The following is a 17,305-nucleotide window of genomic DNA, read 5'->3' as shown; positions in this document are numbered from 1 at the left end:
AGGAAAACAAATTTGGCATCATGTTTAGCTGTTAGAAACCCAGAGACTTAAGGACCAGTACACCTTAAACATCTACACAGAAACATGACTAAATAAAGAGATGGATAGAAATACACAGTGGGAAAACTTGGTCAATTAGTGAAGGAAAGAAAATATGAAAACAGACAGAAAATTAAAACACATCACGTACGTGTGAAGTGAAACAAGCAGTGTTTCTATTTTTAAGCTGAAGTTTTGATGGATTTCTCATCAGTGCCCTTGAGAGAAGATTAAAATGACATATAGTATAATAGCACTGCAGAAAAAAAACCTAAACACATTACCTTTAATGTCACATTAACATAAAAATAGTGCCACTCACTTGCGTCCCACAGCGCTGCCGTTCCTGTGTATGCAGGTCACATCCCGAGTCTGGTAGCCCACCTGGATGTCCCAGAAGGGGCTCTCCTGCCGGTTGAGGCGGTTCCTGGTCCGTTTCTTCTGGATTAGCTCCCTGGTCTCTGGATCCTTCACTCCGGCTCGCTCCCGGAGCCCCTGGCCTTTACCTTTCCTGCGCTTGGCTTGACGTGTGGTCCGTGTCTGAGGGAGAGCGCAGGGGCTCCACTGTCCGACCCTGAGGCTGTACATGCCCTCCGGACCCTTGCAAGGCCCCGGTTTACAGGACTGGAACTCGGTCAGGTTGGGGCAGACGCCGCCTCCAAAAAGCGGAGGGACCAGGACGCTGCGGACTCTGTTCCTGAGGCCTGTTCCGCACGTTTTGGAACAGGACGTCCACGGCGAATACTCGGAAACCACACAATCCTGGGGGCAAGGGATCAAACATGCCTGTTCCAGCCGAGGCTTGGGCTCAAAGTACTCACAGATGGCAGAGTCAGCCGGGGAGCCGTCTGACTTGAGTATGCAGCCCACCTCCCGGGTCTGAATGCCCTCTTCGCCTCCGCTGCATGTGAACGGCCGCGGGGCCCCAAAGGTCCTCGCCGACACTGGCACGCACTCGTTCCAGGCCCCCAGTTTCCAGCCATACAGGTCCTTGTGCCAGTCGCACACGCGGAAACAGTTTCTCTGGTTGGACGGTCGCTGGCTCTGGTCGCAGTTGGTGTGAAGCGTCGTCCAGCCTTCCACATGGGCGCACCAGACTGCCCGGCTTTGGCTGCCGCCGGGGCCGCAGTCGCTCCCCATGCACCTTCCCCATGGACCTGGGCAAACAAACCAAACAGGCTCAAATTACAATGAGGTAAAAAAACATGAAACAATAAACCTCGCAGCTTCAGATGTAACTCCAAGAATAACAGGCTGGTGCACCGTTAGAAGCCTCGGCAGCAAATCGCAGAATCACACCACAAAACAGAGACTGAGGAGGAAACGTCTTAATCCTGAGTTCTGCTTTACAGATGAAGTCAGTTCCTCACAGTGGGTCAATACACTGAATCTTTTCAAAATAAAATATGACATAACTGCTTTAACAGGCTGTGAATTGACAGGAAGCACAGAACTGACAAACATGCTATAGTTACACTTGTAATGATCGATACAGTTCAATGATGCTATTTGAAGACTCTCATGTGCTTTTAACGCAGAAATCCATATTATACAAGCACCAATTAGTCAAACACTTTAGACTGCTGGTCCCACAGAAAGACTGAGAGTTTGCTGTTAACTAGGAAAGAGCATATAATGCATCTTTGAGGATGAGGCGGTAACTTCACACACTCTTCTAATCCGGTCCTTGATGTAAAAGGTGTTGAAAAGCTGCTGGCATCCCACAGCAGATGATGTGTGAGTGCAGGAAATATGCCACAGCCAATAAAACTAATCTGTCGCCTCATTTGGTGTCACGTTCAAGACAGATCCACAGTGTGGTAAAAAACGCTCTGAGAGCTACGGCACAGGGCAGCAAGGATTCGGTAACGCGGGTGTGACGTGCAACGTTGGAGATTATAGGTGATGAAAGAAAAGTGTTAGAGAGCCAATTTACAGCAGTCATGAGTAATGTGTGGCCTTTATCAAACTCTGCTGGAAACCTGCAGGAATATCGATAAAACGTATCTGTTTGTGCACGAGTATCCAGCCAAGCCTCCTCATGTTTAGTGCAGTAAACGGTCATAAGAACAGGACGGGGTGTAAAAGAGGTGCTCACACAAACATAGAAGAAAACAGCAAGACTTGGCTCAAGAATGAAGCTTCTTAGCCTTGAAAAGAATGAGAAACACAATTCAATACTCCTCCTGCCAGAGCAATGAAGTGAACACTGTGGTTTATATAGATTCAGTTGCACATACACTATATACGCTGCGGTAAATATCCACTAACGCAACAAATATGTATTGATCCACAGCAGAAAATAGTCTCTAACCAACATGCTATTAATTCCTGTGCACTAACATTGGCCACAGACTGCATAGCCTATTTAACATTGAAACTTCACATTTGGGAAACATTGATTTTTTAATTACATCATTATTAGACACTAGTGGGCTTTGAACCAAGGGCCATTCACTGGGGTGGGAAGTCAGAAAGAGTAAGAGAACAACTATGGATAAGAGAAACATAGAGCAGCACCAGATTTTTTCCTTTAAAGGAGACATATGGAAATATCACTTTTTGAAGGCTCCCAGAATGTGAGAATTGACTAAAAAAATCTGTAATGTCCAGGCTCTCTAGGTTAAAATCCATGCGGTTTTACGAGCTGTTCCCTCAGTTGTCTTCCAGTGATGTAACTAGGATTCGAATTTGCATAATACCAATACCAATACCAGTAGAAGGGGCGGGGCAAGCAGTGGTTCATTTGCATTTAAAGGGACAGGCACAGAAACCAGCCGTTCTGAACAGGGCTGTTTAGAGAGGATGAAAAGAGCTGTGATGTTTGATCCTTGGGGGATTTTGACCAAAGCATGTGACAGACATGTCTTTAAGACACCTGGGAACTATTTTAACTTGTGGAAAAGGGGCAGAATATGTCTCCTTTAAAGCAGAAGTAAGTGGAATGTCTGTGTTAATATAAGTCTTAAATAGTTATATCTTCCGACAGCAATCACTTATATAGAGTGTTTGGTCTGAAACACAGGTCTGTCAGTCACTCTGCTCTGCTGTAAGCCGAGGAGAAAACTTTCCTTGTATCCTACAACCTTTATCCAATGAGGAGAGAGAGAGCGGCATAAAGGGGCGGTCCTCTCTGTGTGTGCAGCTAAGGGATGCGCGGGAATGTGGTGACGTAGGGACGAGGGCGGGGACTGCTAACTCCATCTGCTGACAAGAAGTTAGCCAAAACCACCGGATCGCTTACTTCTGCTTTAACAGCTGAAATGTTCTGTGATGCTTGTTGCCTGCTCATGTTATCGTCCTCCAACTGATTATTGATGTATTGATCAGTAACCCTATCAACCATGTGCAGATTTGCAGTATCATGTTTGCTGTTTGCTTACGGTAAGTAGACATATCCTGTATGAAACACTAGAAAGCTCAGATATCTGCACAACTCACTCCACTAAACAAACTTTACTGCTTTATTGCATTGCTATTCAATTATATTTGAGCTTTCACAGGCCTCCTGGTGCTTTGCCCTTTATAACTCTTCAGTTTTTTGCCTGAAAGTCTGAATGGAGTAAAGAAGAGAAGCCTGCGCTCAGCTTTCTGTTTCTCCACAAAGAAAACTTAGCTGACACCATAAAAAACCGCCTTCACCTCATCGTCATCCCAGCTCAGTGAAAAACATTAATTAACACAGGGTGGCTGCACTCACAGGGTGTTATCCAAAGGCTATTGATATGACAACGGAGAAGGAATCAAACTAATTGGTGAGCTTCACGTTTCATCCCACATTAACCTCTTAGGTAATTGATTGTATTTGCATGTGGCCGGGGGTTGATTGGACACTCAGTGGTCAGTAACAGGTGAGGGTGGATCATGTCCACCCATGTCCCTGCAAAATTGAAAAAAAGAAGAAAAAAAAAGACAAGAAAAAAGAAAATAACACAAAAACACAGCAGGCTAACTATTTCTGGTAAAGACTGGCTCTGATGAAGGGGCTTGTATCCTGGCTGCTGATCTCAGCTGCTGATAGAGCCGACAGGATCTATCTTCACTCAACATGACACAGCATTCACAGGAAGCTCAAAGCGCAGTCTAAATGATGCACCGCTGTATCAACACACTAGATCAATGTCCTATCATTATGTGATTTCTATAGCTCCAGGTCACATCATTATACCTTCTAACACTGCTCTTTTGGAGACTGGTATTCAGAGAGTAAATACACGCAGTATACCACCACCACAGGCGGATCCTTTCAGAGGCTGCAAACCTGATGTGATGTTTATTTTGATTCCAATAATTGAAAAAGGCAACTTGGAAGTCTTGCCTTCGCAGTGCAAACTGATAACAACGTAGAATGTTATCTCAGTACTTGATATTGACTTTCGAGGAAAAGAAGGAGAAAAAAAAAGAAGCAGAGCGGAGAAAATGCACAGTCAAAATCTAAAATGCAGCAGAATCAGACAGGTTGTCTGGTGCAAAAATAAAACACCTTTCACCCCAAAATCTAATCCATCCCAGTCAGAAGTTATCTTCTGCAAGACAATTCTCTGGCACAGCTCCTGCATTCAACTCTCCTCCAGCTCAGCAATGTGCAATAAAACAGATCCTTGACAAATAAAGGTCACAACACTTGACCATATCCGACCCTGTGCTGGGCTCTGGATCTTGTCTTCTCTATCACATTCTTTTATTTATTTATTTTTGTGATGTTAGATCTTTGCAACTGCCTACAAGATTTGCCCCACACAAAAGTGAAACTCTGTCTTTTTTTCTTCCAGATGCAAATCAGTGCGAAGCTCTGGTAGCCTACAGCTAACTTCTCAATATTACATGCAGTCTGACAGCACCATTTGCATTCTGAAAACAAACATTATTCCACCTCCATTTATCAAATGATCAGTTGAAGGCATTCACAGAATTTTAAAAGTAGATAAATAATCATCTTCTGGTTTAGAAATTGAAAGTATAATCACTGTTATTGAACCAAGTCATCCTGACTTTTTGATCACTATCTAGTTCTGCCTTTTCCCACACTCAGGCCAGTTCTTGATCATTTGCATTCACGTGCTATTTTTTCGGGGAGAGTTGCAACATTTACTTCATCTTGGTGAAACTCAACATTTGCAAACATGGACACGATCTCACGGGGGTTCACGTGGATTGCAGGTATAGAGCTTAGACCTGTGCAATCTAAATGTAAATTTAGTTTTATCACTCAGCAACAAAAAACTATCCTTTTCCCTGTGTGTTCATCATTAGATCTGATAGTGAATTTACTGATAAACTCTGAACAATGTGCATTCTTGTCAGATTTCATGTTAAACAGGAAGCACAATCCTGAGTGTGACTCAATCAAAAGTGAGCAACATGAGCAGGTATCACCCACTGTGCAGGGAGACAAAGAAAAAGCACAAGTAAATGTAACATTTCACAGTATATTTGGTTCCTTTTTAGACTGGTGCCTTGTCTAATGTGTGGCCTGTTGTTTTAAAAAGAGGATGCTGGGATAGACCATCAGAGCTTCACAATCCAGGATGATGACAGGATTAATAGGTATGAAAAATGCCGTAAAGCCTCCAAATTGAACAACTTAATGAGTTGTTTGTAACTTCTCTTCAGGATGGCATGTGTTTATCGATTTGGCGGCCCTACTGGTGGGATAACATCATTTGTCACTGCCTTCCAAAACCATTAAAAATGACTGTTGGAAAACAAATCCGTTCATTGATATCCTAACATTATGGCTTTGGTTTGGTTGAATTCATGCATATCAAACAACAGTTAGGCTACTGCTCAGAGAAAGATGACAGCTTGATTTAAATAAGCAGCTATGATTATAGAAAACCTTTTTTTTTTTTAAATCTATTTGTACGTTTCCTCTACTGTCAAGTGGTTATAGCTTGCAGACAATAGTAATTGTCTTTGTGAGCTTTGTTTATAGGAGGTTATACAGCAGATTGGAGGCTATCAGAAAGTGAGGAGATGGGCTTGGAGGGGGTCAGCTATGTTCCCACAGCCCTATGTTCCCTCAGCCCTATGTTCCCTCATTTCTAACTTTTGTCGTCACTGAAAATTAGGCCCTATGTTCCCTCAGCCCTATGTTCCCTCATTTCTAACTTTTGTTGTCACTGAAAATTAGGCCCTATTCCCACAGCCCTTTGGTCCCACCATTGGTTGGGTTTAGGCAATGAAGAAAGGAGTTGGTTAAGTTTAGTAAAAAGACCAGGTAGAGGCTAGACAGGCCAGATAGAGAGAGTCCAGATAGGTAGAGAGAGTCCAGAGGGAACATAGGGCTGAGGGAACATAGGCACGCTCCCGGCTGGAGCTAGCTGGAGCTAGCTATGTTCCCTCAGCCCTATGTTCCCTCATTTCTAACTTTTGTTGTCACTGAAAATTAGGCCCTATATATGTTCCCTCAGCCCTTTGGTCCCACCATTGGTTGGATTTAGGCAATGAAGAAAGGAGTTGGTTAAGTTTAGTAAAAAGACCAGGTAGAGGCTAGACAGGCCAGATAGATTAGAGTCCAGATAGGTAGAGAGAGTCCAGAGGGAACATAGGGCTGAGGGAACATAGGGCTGTGGGAACATAGGCACGCTCCCGAGCTAGCTAGTTAGTGTGCTAACATCAGTAGAGGATGAGACGCAACAGAAACACTACAGACAGGATGGTGAACAAAGGAAGTTTGGTGCTGAACTCCCAATGTTTCTCCAAGACTCATAAGTAAACAGCTCTTAATGCTAATGTTAGCTTTGTAGTGTTAGCAAAAAGTACAATTAGCTCCTCACAGTTTAAAGGGATAGTTCAACATTTTTGAAAATTGGCCCATCGCCATGATCCCCCTAGTAATAGCAGTAGGTTCGTTACCTTTAATTGTTGGTCCAAGCTGCTTTTAGATCGGGGGAGAAGAATACCGAGCGGCGCAGCTACACTACGGAGGCTAATGGAATTTCTTGGTTTTGCTCATCAAACTCAGCAAATACACAACCAAAAAACTCAAAAACGCTGTGGTGGACAAGTTGTGGCCTGCACATTTACCACGCTATGAGATAATAGCGGAAAGTTGCGAGATGGAGTTGTTTTAGAGGCAAAGTCGGACTTTACACTCTAGACGGCTGCTCGGCGGAGTGATTTCAAAAGCGCCTGTTTACTGCAGATACGTCCGTATACTACGGCACTGGCTGAGGTGCGCACACTGTGTCCCTCCGACCAGTGGTTCACTGAAGAAAGTAGTTCCGAGTATTTGCTTCACTTCTCTTAACTTTCCGCTATTATCTCATAGCGTGGTAAATGTGCAGGTCACAACTTGTCCACCACAGCGTTTTTGAGTTTTTTGGTTGTGTATTTGCTGAGTTTGATGAGCAAAACCAAGAAATTCCATTAGCCTCCGTAGTGTAGCTGCGCCGCTCGGTATTCTTCTCCCCCGATCTAAAAGCAGCTTGGACCAACAATTAAAGGTAACGAACCTACTGCTATTACTAGGGGGATCATGGCGATGGGCCAATTTTCAAAAATGTTGAACTATCCCTTTAAGGCATAGACACATAGAAGCTGCATTGAGCGCTGAGTCGTACAGTACGTCAACGTTGCTGCCATATTGGATGTGGCAAACTGAAGAGATCTATAGATAGGCTATGTATGTTCTTCAATTGATCAAAAGGGGAATTCTGCAAGCCCGGTCGCTCTTTTTGCTGTTTCGCAAAATCTTGCACATCTATGTGTCAGGATCTGGTTGTTATAGACACAGATGCATTTAACTGTCATTAACCATCACTGTAACAGTATTACAAACATTGGTAGCTGTAAACACTCGGTTTGGTGCTTTATGCTAAACATAAAAGGAGTAGTTAAGATTTAGAATCATCAGAGAATGTCACATACGTTCATGTATGTATTTGTTTTCGGTGCCTATCTGTATCCCAAATATATTTGTGTGCATGTGTGAATGGGTAAATGAGAGGCAATAACTTATATCACTTATAGCACAGAAAGGTGCTTGATAAAGTTCAATCCATTCACTTATATTAGTTCACGGGGCAGATCTGCCACATCCAATCAGCAACAGGCCAACTCGCTCAGTAAGGTGTCTTCTATGTATATAGTTTATGGTTTATGGGAACTTTGTCGTCATGGTTACAATATTAATCATATGGTCTAAGTCAGGCAGTGACATACAGTAGGTCACAAATGAACTTAAGTGTCTGAAACACTAATTAGCATTACAGTTAACGTGGCTGCAGCTTTATGAGCTGGAGGTTTGTTTGGTTCTGTTTTTAGTTTCTTCCTAACCTCTTGTGTATCATCTGCTTCAGAGGGCAAATTAAAATTCCATTCATGTCTGGAGGAGCGACCTCTGTCAACATGCTTGTGTTTGTGTTTTATTCACTGTCACCACAGTGTAGTGAGAGTTGAGTGCCACTTTGGGGGAAATCAGAGGGTGGTGTCAAGTGTTGTGTATAGGAGATAGAGGAGCCCCATGACCTGTGTGATGTGGGAGGGGAAAAAGCTGACAAAATACTGTAGGAGCCAAAAAAGTCTTCAATTTAGAAAGCTATTCTGTAACATGCTGTTTAAGGACAGTATCTTTAAAATGAATGAACTGTTGACTGAACTTTCAAATAGTTTTGAAATAAATTCAGAAAATGTTATTATGAACTGTCCTATTGTACAGTATACGTTCACCTTCATTTCCTCTTTCTGTCATGATGAGAAGTCCTTGAATGCAGCATTCAATAGAGCCGTGTAATAAAATATAACTGCATTGATATACTGTATAAGCTGCGCCACATAAAGATAATTCTTTATTTGAAATAAATGCAGAGTTCTCTGTGACTTTCACACACACATTAAAAACCTGGAGACCTTAAGGTGCTAATTAAGATTTAAAAAACTGGAGAGTCATCGAAAGGAAAAAGAAAAGTTCTGCAGGCAACCTCATTTCAATCATGATAAAGTTCTTCATCTTTTGTTTCACCTAAGGTTTCAGGGAGCCCTAAATGTGTCCCCTGGTAGTCCTCGGGCCCCGTCCCGGGGACCGTTGCTCTGAACAATATATGTGGAGTGTAATATCCTCACTGTCAGGGTGAGAGTCTGATCTCTGACTGGGCCTCGAGTGTCTATTTAATGAACAGCTTCTTTGTCCCTGCAGGGTCAGCTTCACTAATGAATGGGTCACTGTGTATCTCTCTCCTCTCTTTCTCTTTCTCTATCTCTATCTCTCTCTCTGCTTGTGTTTGTTTATTATTTCTCAAATCCACAGCAGCTCCGAGACAGCACCTCCTTTTGGACAGGGTCAGGGTTCATCTCAGGATCATCTTGGCTGTGTGGCCGGCACTTCATTGCCATCTTATAGCCAGTGGTTGTGCCCTGACTTCAAATCACTCAGTCTGTCATTTGCAGCTACAGTACACGAAAAAGAAAGGGGAAAAAAGGGCGAATGAGAGACAAGGTTGTTGGCTCAATGAGGAAAACTGAAGTTTTGGTAAAGCACTGCAGGGTCACTGCTCTGCTAAGAAAAGAGTGCCGCAACCTAACACTGGCAGAACTCCTACAGTACGTTGTCAGCGTGTGTGTGTGTGTTTCTGTAAGTAATGAGAAGCAGCAGTCTGAAGGGTCTGAGTTAATATACAGCGTCTGGCTACAGTGTCCAACCCCCTGTGGTGTTTTTTTCTCTGTTGTTGCTTTACAACCAGGAATTAAAATGTTATTTTTATAGTTTTGTACCATTTGACTCAAACAACACTCCTACCACTGTGAAGGTGCAAAAAGATCCTTTGTTTTATCATGACACAAACAATAATTAAGATAAAACACAAATAGAGTTTACATAAGTCTTCACACCCTATTGTCTCTTGAGTATCAGTCTGTTTCAGCTCATCTTCAGCTACTCTCAGGTTTATGTCGACTCTTCAAGGTCAAACTGCACCAGCTTCCTCCAGTGGCTGAGTTTACATGGGTCCAAAAATACTATTCAAAATGTCTCATGTAAACACCTTAGCGGATCCGATTCACCCGGATCAGATTAAAGTTCCGTTCAGATTGAAAGAGTTAGTCTACGCCGATTGATAATCAGCTTGATGCTGCATATAAACAGTTGAATAGAGTGGATTGGGTTGATAAAGTGGATTATTCTTTCTGTGCATACGCGCCCTAGTACGTAGGAGTCACCTATTGACGTTTGCAAAAATTAGGAAACAGGAAATAGGAAAGTCAAAGCAGTGTTGCTAACTTGGCGACTTTCTCGCTAAATCTGCCGACTTTCTTTTGTCAAAAGCTACTAGCGACAAATCTAGCGACTTTTCCCGGTGTTGTTTAAGACGTTTCTGGTTTCATCTTAATTTTTTTTTAAATACTGAATTAATACTGAAGCTAAATTGTCCACTGCCTACTGCAGCATGTGAATACAAAATCTGATTGGAGGAGCCAGCTTTCTGTTAAAATGTTGTCCAGGTTAATGTTTTTGGCCATGAAAGGCCCCTCAGTTCAAGATTTCAACTGTGATCAGGCAATAAACAGGTGGCTCACCTGTTCAGATAGGGCACGGAGGGTGTAACTGCTATTGGTCAAATAATGTGAAATAGCATTAGATGGGGCAAGTAGATTTGAGAAGTACTTGCACGGTAGGGCAAGTAGGAAAAAACCTTAACGTCGGACCCTGATGTGGGCCTCCTTTTATATTTAAAGCAGATATCAGTGGAATGTTTTTGTTAATATAAGTCCTAAATAGTCCTATTTTCCGTCAGCAATCACTTACATGAAGTATTTCAGCCTAAACACGAGTCTCTCCGTCACTCTGCTCTGCTGTAACCCGAGGAGAAAATTTTCCTTGTGGGATACAAGTGTTATCCAATGAGGAGAGAGAACGGCATGAAGGGCTGTGTGTGCAGCCAAGGGATGCGCGTGAATGTGGTGACGTAGCACGAGGACCAATTGATGCCTGACAAGGGCGGGGGCTGCTAACTCATGGTGCGTTCAAAGAAACTCGTACTTTGTGTTTTTCCTTCCTGTGAAGTCATACCAGTTCGATCTGGTACGAGTTCACGGGTCGGAAGTTACGAGTGGCCGTTATAGGGAACTTTCACAGACAACAGGATGGTAAAAACACGAGCTACGGGTTACCTGGAACGCTACCAAGTCGTAGTTGTGACTTGAAGCTGTAACTTACGGTTTCAAAAGCCTGCCTTGAACGCAGCATTAGCCGAAACGGCCGTGAAGCTGATATCTGCTTTAATAGAGGGGGGTGCGTACTGTCCCACGCTCCTCGTCTGTTCAGGGTTTTTCCGTGGGTACCACCGGGCCTAAAAAATTTTCTAGGGGAAACACTGTAATCGACTTCAGCTGGGGCCATGTATACGCGGATTGAATGTGGATCGTTTTATTTAGCGTTCATGTATACAGATTGAATAAGATTCATTTAATCCAATTGTTTTCAATCAGATTGAGGAAAACACTACATGTAAACGCAGCTAATGACACGGAGGACATCTGAATGTTTCACTTGAAGCCCGTCCAGTGTTGTTTTATCCCTCTGTTTAGGGTCATTGTCCTGAAGGTGAACCTTTGTTCTGGTCTCCAGTCTCTGGCAGACTGAAACCGTTGCCATGTATTTAGTGCCGTCCAACTTTGCTTCAGTCCCGACCAGTGTCCCGGTCCCTGGCTGTGAAAAGCGTCCTCACAGCAGGACGCCACCATCAGCATGCAGCACTGTGGGGGAGGCTGTACAGTACTTTGTGTGGTGTTTCTAATATTCACCGAGAAGTTGGATTGGAGCCTCATCTGACCAGAGAACCTTATTCCATTTGTTTGGAGGAGTCTGCCACATGCTGCTTGGCAAACTTCAAATTTGTTTTCTTTTTTTTTTTTCTTGAAGCGATGGCTTTATACGGCCGCTCTTCCACAATGCTCTGCTCTGTGGAGTGTAAAAGTGTTAAAGTGGGCCTATTGACAGATACTCCTGTCTCTGCTGTGGCTCTGTGCAGCTCCTTCACTGTTATCTTTGGTCTTTGTTGAATCACCCCAACCCCCCAAGTTTTTGAAGCGCTGCCATATTCTTTTTTTTTTGTTATAATGGATGTGGGGGTGATCAAACTTTGGCTTTTTCCTAATAACCTAAACCTGATCTATACTTCTCACAGAGGGCAGCCTGGTCTTCATGTTGCTGGTTTAGGCCTGTTTATCAATGTGACACTTTGACTGGGCACTGTTAGGTTCAATCAATCAATGATTTAACATCTAGACCAGACATTATTTAAAGATTCCATGGCAAAAAAGGTAAATACACAGAATATGTACTTACAACTTCCGTCGTTACATAAGAACCTATTTAAAATCAATGCTTAATTCCAGGTTGTAAAGCAACAGAACAGAAAAACATGGAGGGTGGAGGGTTGAGGGGTGGCGGTGGGGGTGAATTATTTCACAAGGCACTGTTGTGTAAGCCTTGGCTCTCCCACACGGTTTCTGCAAATGAGAATGAGTTCAGTCAACTTGTCAGATTAAATCAAAGCTTAGAAAGATGATTTCATAGAAGTCTGATTACACGGATGACTATATTTATTTTATGGATACAGCTACTAACAAACAAACCGTCTTTTAGTGTTTTCATAGTGTTTTTAAAGAAAGAAAGAAATACGTAAAAGCCTGAACAAATCGTCCAAACGCTCTGGTGGAGCTTGCTTAATGAGTAAAAGAATGTGAATAGTGTTTTAAATGTTATGCAAACATGCCTGAAAATTGACCAATCAGTTCCAGTTCCACTGCAAGGTGTCACTTTGATTAGGTAACCCTTTTCTGTTTTCAAAGCCTGGCTGCAGTGTCAGAAACTCCTGCGTTCCCACTGCTGGAGATGCTAAAAAAAAAAAGGAAAAAAAAACCTTCAAATTGAGTTTGTGAGATTTCAACTCTCTGTGTAGCTTCACAGTTTAGACAGAATTAACCGTATGAACCACTATGCGATAATTGCAGGCTTGCATAGCCTTCGGGAGAAGTAAGTATTACCACACTGAACTTGCCATGTTGAGTCACATCAAACTCAGCAGAGATTTTGCTTGCCAAGAGCTACAAAACAAATCTGTTTTGCACGAGGCTAAGGCCAACTGTGCATTGTTATTGTGTTTAAAGAGCACAGCCAGCCATAAATACTGTTGTCAGAAGGATAAAGCCGCCATTCACAACATCCTGGTCCTTATGGAGCTTGGTCAAAAAAGTCACTATCGAGCAGCAGATGTACATTAGTCGTTTGGTCTCAGTGGGCCACAGTGTACATCAGAAAAGAGCAGCATGGAAAAGAGCAAGAGTTAAAGAAGAAAGGAAAAGAACCAGAGGCTAATACTTAACATCTGAAGGAATACTTTGAGCAGCTTAGCATTCATGGATGATTGTTAACCCTGGCCTGCATTCAGTGTGATCGGTGCCCTGGGCTGCGCGGCACTAAGCCACATTGACTAAGGCTCTCCACTCACACTTGATCTAAATTTCATTAGCTGTAATGCCATGATTGTGCTTGCATGGCTCCAAGGAGCTTCTTTGATGACTCTTTGCTCATCAAGTCCAACACCTAACTGTGAGGCAGCCATTTCAATACAGTCTCAAACAATGCTTTTTTTTTATTGTTATCTTTGCTTATCACAACATAGAGTAGAGTCCATATTCCACCTGATGAAGGCACCTGTTTGCAAATACACAGTTCCATTATTCGCTGTAATACAATTTTTTCCAGCCCCTCAAAGTGCAGGAAAAACACAGTTTTTATTTGGACCTAACCAACTGCTGATCGGCGGGCGCTAACCCTGGGCGGAGGGATACATGAGTTGGTTGGGTCCAAATAAAAACTGTGTTTTTCCTGCACTTTGAGGGGCTGGAAAAAATTATATTATAGCGAACAATGGAACTGTGTATTTTTTTTTCATTAGGCTGCGAAAATAGGCCGTTTCTTTGGGTCTGTTCACAACACTGTATGTTGTAAATCTCTGGACAGGGCTATGGGCTGGCGTTGCTAACGGGAGAAGTGCAGAGAGTCTTCTACTGCAATTAAAGTACTTAGGGGCTATTTGTAGATCATACAACCCCACTTTAAAAAAAATGCTACTATCCCTTTAAGGACCGAGTGTCAGCCTGGGAGCCCTTTGACTGAAATAATGAATATTATATGAAGCTAACTTAATTAAACTGTCTCGGCATATTTATTTATCATTCAACCATCATGTTAATCTTGATGCAATGTAAACATGTATTAACCTGTCGCACCAGATAACAACTGCTCATCTTTCAGCTTTAAATGATAGATTTACATTTAATTGTATGTTAATATTTCTATTAAAACAATACTCAGATGTCACGTGGTTGCTTTAATCATTCCTCCTCTGAAGAGATCCCCACATGTATCTTTAAAAAAAAAATGTTTGACTGAACATGAGGTTGGCTTCAGCAGTCAAAACAAGTGGGTTTCCTTTTACATTCAAGTGATGGCAAACAGCGTCATTTCACTTCCAAGCACCTGGGATATAGCTACAGCAAAAGCACAGACATGACAGGCAGTGGAAGGAGCCAAGAGTGAGCATTAGAAACTAGAAGCTCGCTGGTTGTTTTGTTGTTTACAGATAGGTTGTGTTTTTCCCGTTCTCGGCTCATAAACACCCCCAGTCGATGGAAGAGTGACAAGATAAATTACAGGGAACACGCTCCAAACCAAAGTAACACCCACATGTTCAGTGCTGACGATCTCACTATTGGCAGCATCAAAGAAATTTACTAAAATTCTATGAGTGGAAGGGTCAGGACCGGGCACGGGGCCAGACTCAGACACCTGCAGCCGTGGACGCTGCTTCTCCGTTCATCACCAGAACATCGGCGACAACAAAGCGCCTGACTTCAAATGAGCCAGAGTCTAGCTTTGCAATTTAAACTATCAGCACCTAACACACACTGATGCCCACAAGTCAAAGGCAGTGGTTTGTGTGCAGAGGCTCCGACAGGAAAAATGCCACATGCTGTAAAATTCAGCAGCAAATCAATGCACTTTGTAATTTCCCCTTATACACTTTTCTATTTCTCATTGGACTAATAAATGTCACATGCAACAGCTAGACTGACATGCAAACAAACCTCAGGTGCAGAAGTTAACACAACGCATCACTGCACATACATGCTCCTTCCAAAACAAACCGGTTGACCTTGAAATTCCTGAGAATAAACAAAACAGCAACAACAAGAATAGTCTTGGAGACATCAGTCTTCCTGTTCTCCACCCGCTCCCTCTCCCCCACCACAGCCAGCCACTTGTTCCTCATTGTTCACACTGTACTGGTTTTTATTAACATGAGGAACAGACTGTAATGGCTCTCTGTCAAGTGAACCTTCACATGACCTTGCTGCATTGTCAACTAAGTAGTTTTGTCGCCAGATATGATAGATAGATAGATAGATAGATAGATAGATAGATAGATAGATAGATAGATAGATAGATAGATAGATAGATAGATAGATAGATAGATAGATAGATAGATAGATAGATAGATAGAAACGTGCAGTAGGTAAGTATGTACAGTAGGTAGGTAGGTAGGTACGTGCAGTAAAGCAGGTAGGTAGGTAGCTACAATAAGTTGGTAGTTACATACAGTAGGTGGGTAGCTACAGGTATGTACAGTAGGTAGGTAGGTACGTAGGTTGGTCAGTAACTTCAGTAGGTAGGTAGCTACAGTAGATAGGTAGATAGATAGGTAATATTCGTTATATTTTTCTTGTGTTCAGAAAAAAAAAATATAACTAATATATCCTATATGAGAAGACAAAATGAACATAATCAATCAGATAGATAGGTAGGTAGGTAGGTAGGTAGGTAGGTGGGTAGCTACAGTAGATAGGTAGGTAGCTACAGTAGATAGGTAGGTACGTAGGTAGGTCAGTAGCTAGTAGGTAGGTATGTAGGTAGTTAGGTAGGTCAATAGCTACAGTAGGTAGGTTAGTAGGTAGCTACAGTAGATAGGTAGGTACGTAGGTAGGTCAGTAGCTACAGTAGGTAGGTTAGTAGACCGTATAGCTACAGTAGATGGGTAGGTAGGTTGGTCAGTAACTAAAATAGGTAGGTAGGTATGTAGGTATAGGTAGGTAGGTCAGTAGCTACAGTAGGTAGGAAGGTCAGTAGCTACAGTAGATGGGTAGGTAGGTTGGTCAGTAACTAAAATAGGTAGGTAGGTAGGTATAGGTAGGTAGGTCAGTAGCTACAGTAGGTAGGAAGGTCAGTAGTAGCTACAGTAGATGGGATAGGTAGGTTGGTCAGTAACTACAGTAGATACATATGTAGTTAGGTAGGTAGGTCAGTAGACAGTAGGTAGTTTAGTAGGTAGGAAGGTACAGTAGATAGGTAGGTAGGTAGCTAGCTAGCTACAGTAGATAAGTAGTTAGGTATGTAGCTATAGTAGGTTCTGAAACTACAGCGATGGATGAATGTGACTCAGACAGTTGTGGTAAGCATCAAAGCACTTTGATTGGATTGCTGCATAAGTCTGGTCCATTTCCCATCTACCATAGACAGATAAAGTAAATGTTAAGGAGAAGTGGAACCAACCCCGTTTTCTCCAGATAAAGATGAATTATAACATATCTCATGCATCCAGCTGCTAATTATCAAACTCTCAGCCTGATATTTGACCTGCAGTGTTGTCTGAGCCTGTGCTGTTGGTAGGGACTGATAAAGCTGCTCGTCTCTGCTCTTCCACATCTAGTAAAAACTCAGACGTCTCCCTTTTTCTGTTTCTATAAATGGTCTTTATTTAGTGTGACAACCACTGCCGTGGATACCTCTGGTAAAAACCAAGACGTCACTATTAAATCCTGAAACCCCTAAGTGCACAGATGGTTTAGTTTGTTCCCATTTCTTCAGCATTTGTTGATGGCTGTGCTTTAATAATCATTCTCTGTGATTTGTTTCCATGTGTCTGTTTCGGTTTTATTTCTTACTTCTGATTTTTGACAGATTCCTCGGAGAACGGGCTGTTGTGAATGGCAACAAATTATTCACTGCGTGGACCTTTATTCTCCAATCGTGACGGCAGCAAGCTTAGCAACCGTTAACGTGGGGAATAATGTGCATGCAAATAAACTAAACACTGGTCTTCAGCACAAAAGAACAGGGGTGGGAGTTTCTCACGCTGTGCTACTGTACTCTACTTGCCAAGTTTGATTACAGAAAACGATGTCTAACCACCGTCTCCAGCCACAACGCTGCTGGTTTTCATGACGTACAGTAGTCAGCCTCACTAATGAGGATGATATGATT

The 17,305-nt window shown here is 42.6% G+C and overlaps 1 protein-coding gene across 1 annotated transcript in view; it reads right to left on the bottom strand.

Moving 5' to 3' along the window:
• The window catches only part of thsd7ab (thrombospondin, type I, domain containing 7Ab), a gene marked incomplete at both ends in the record, with an annotated part of 221,581 nt that overhangs the window by 154,686 nt on the left and 49,590 nt on the right, over window positions 1-17,305 (bottom strand). Inside the window, one exon of the mRNA XM_083989779.1 lies at window positions 362-1,196. Within this exon, the coding sequence (XP_083845905.1) occupies window positions 362-1,196 (835 nt within the window). The remainder of the gene's footprint in view (window positions 1-361; window positions 1,197-17,305) is intronic.

This window comes from Trachurus trachurus (assembly GCF_905171665.1).
Source record: "Trachurus trachurus genome assembly, chromosome: 16".
Lineage (NCBI taxonomy): Eukaryota > Metazoa > Chordata > Actinopteri > Carangiformes > Carangidae > Trachurus > Trachurus trachurus.
This window is presented reverse-complemented; position numbering and strand designations above follow the sequence as displayed.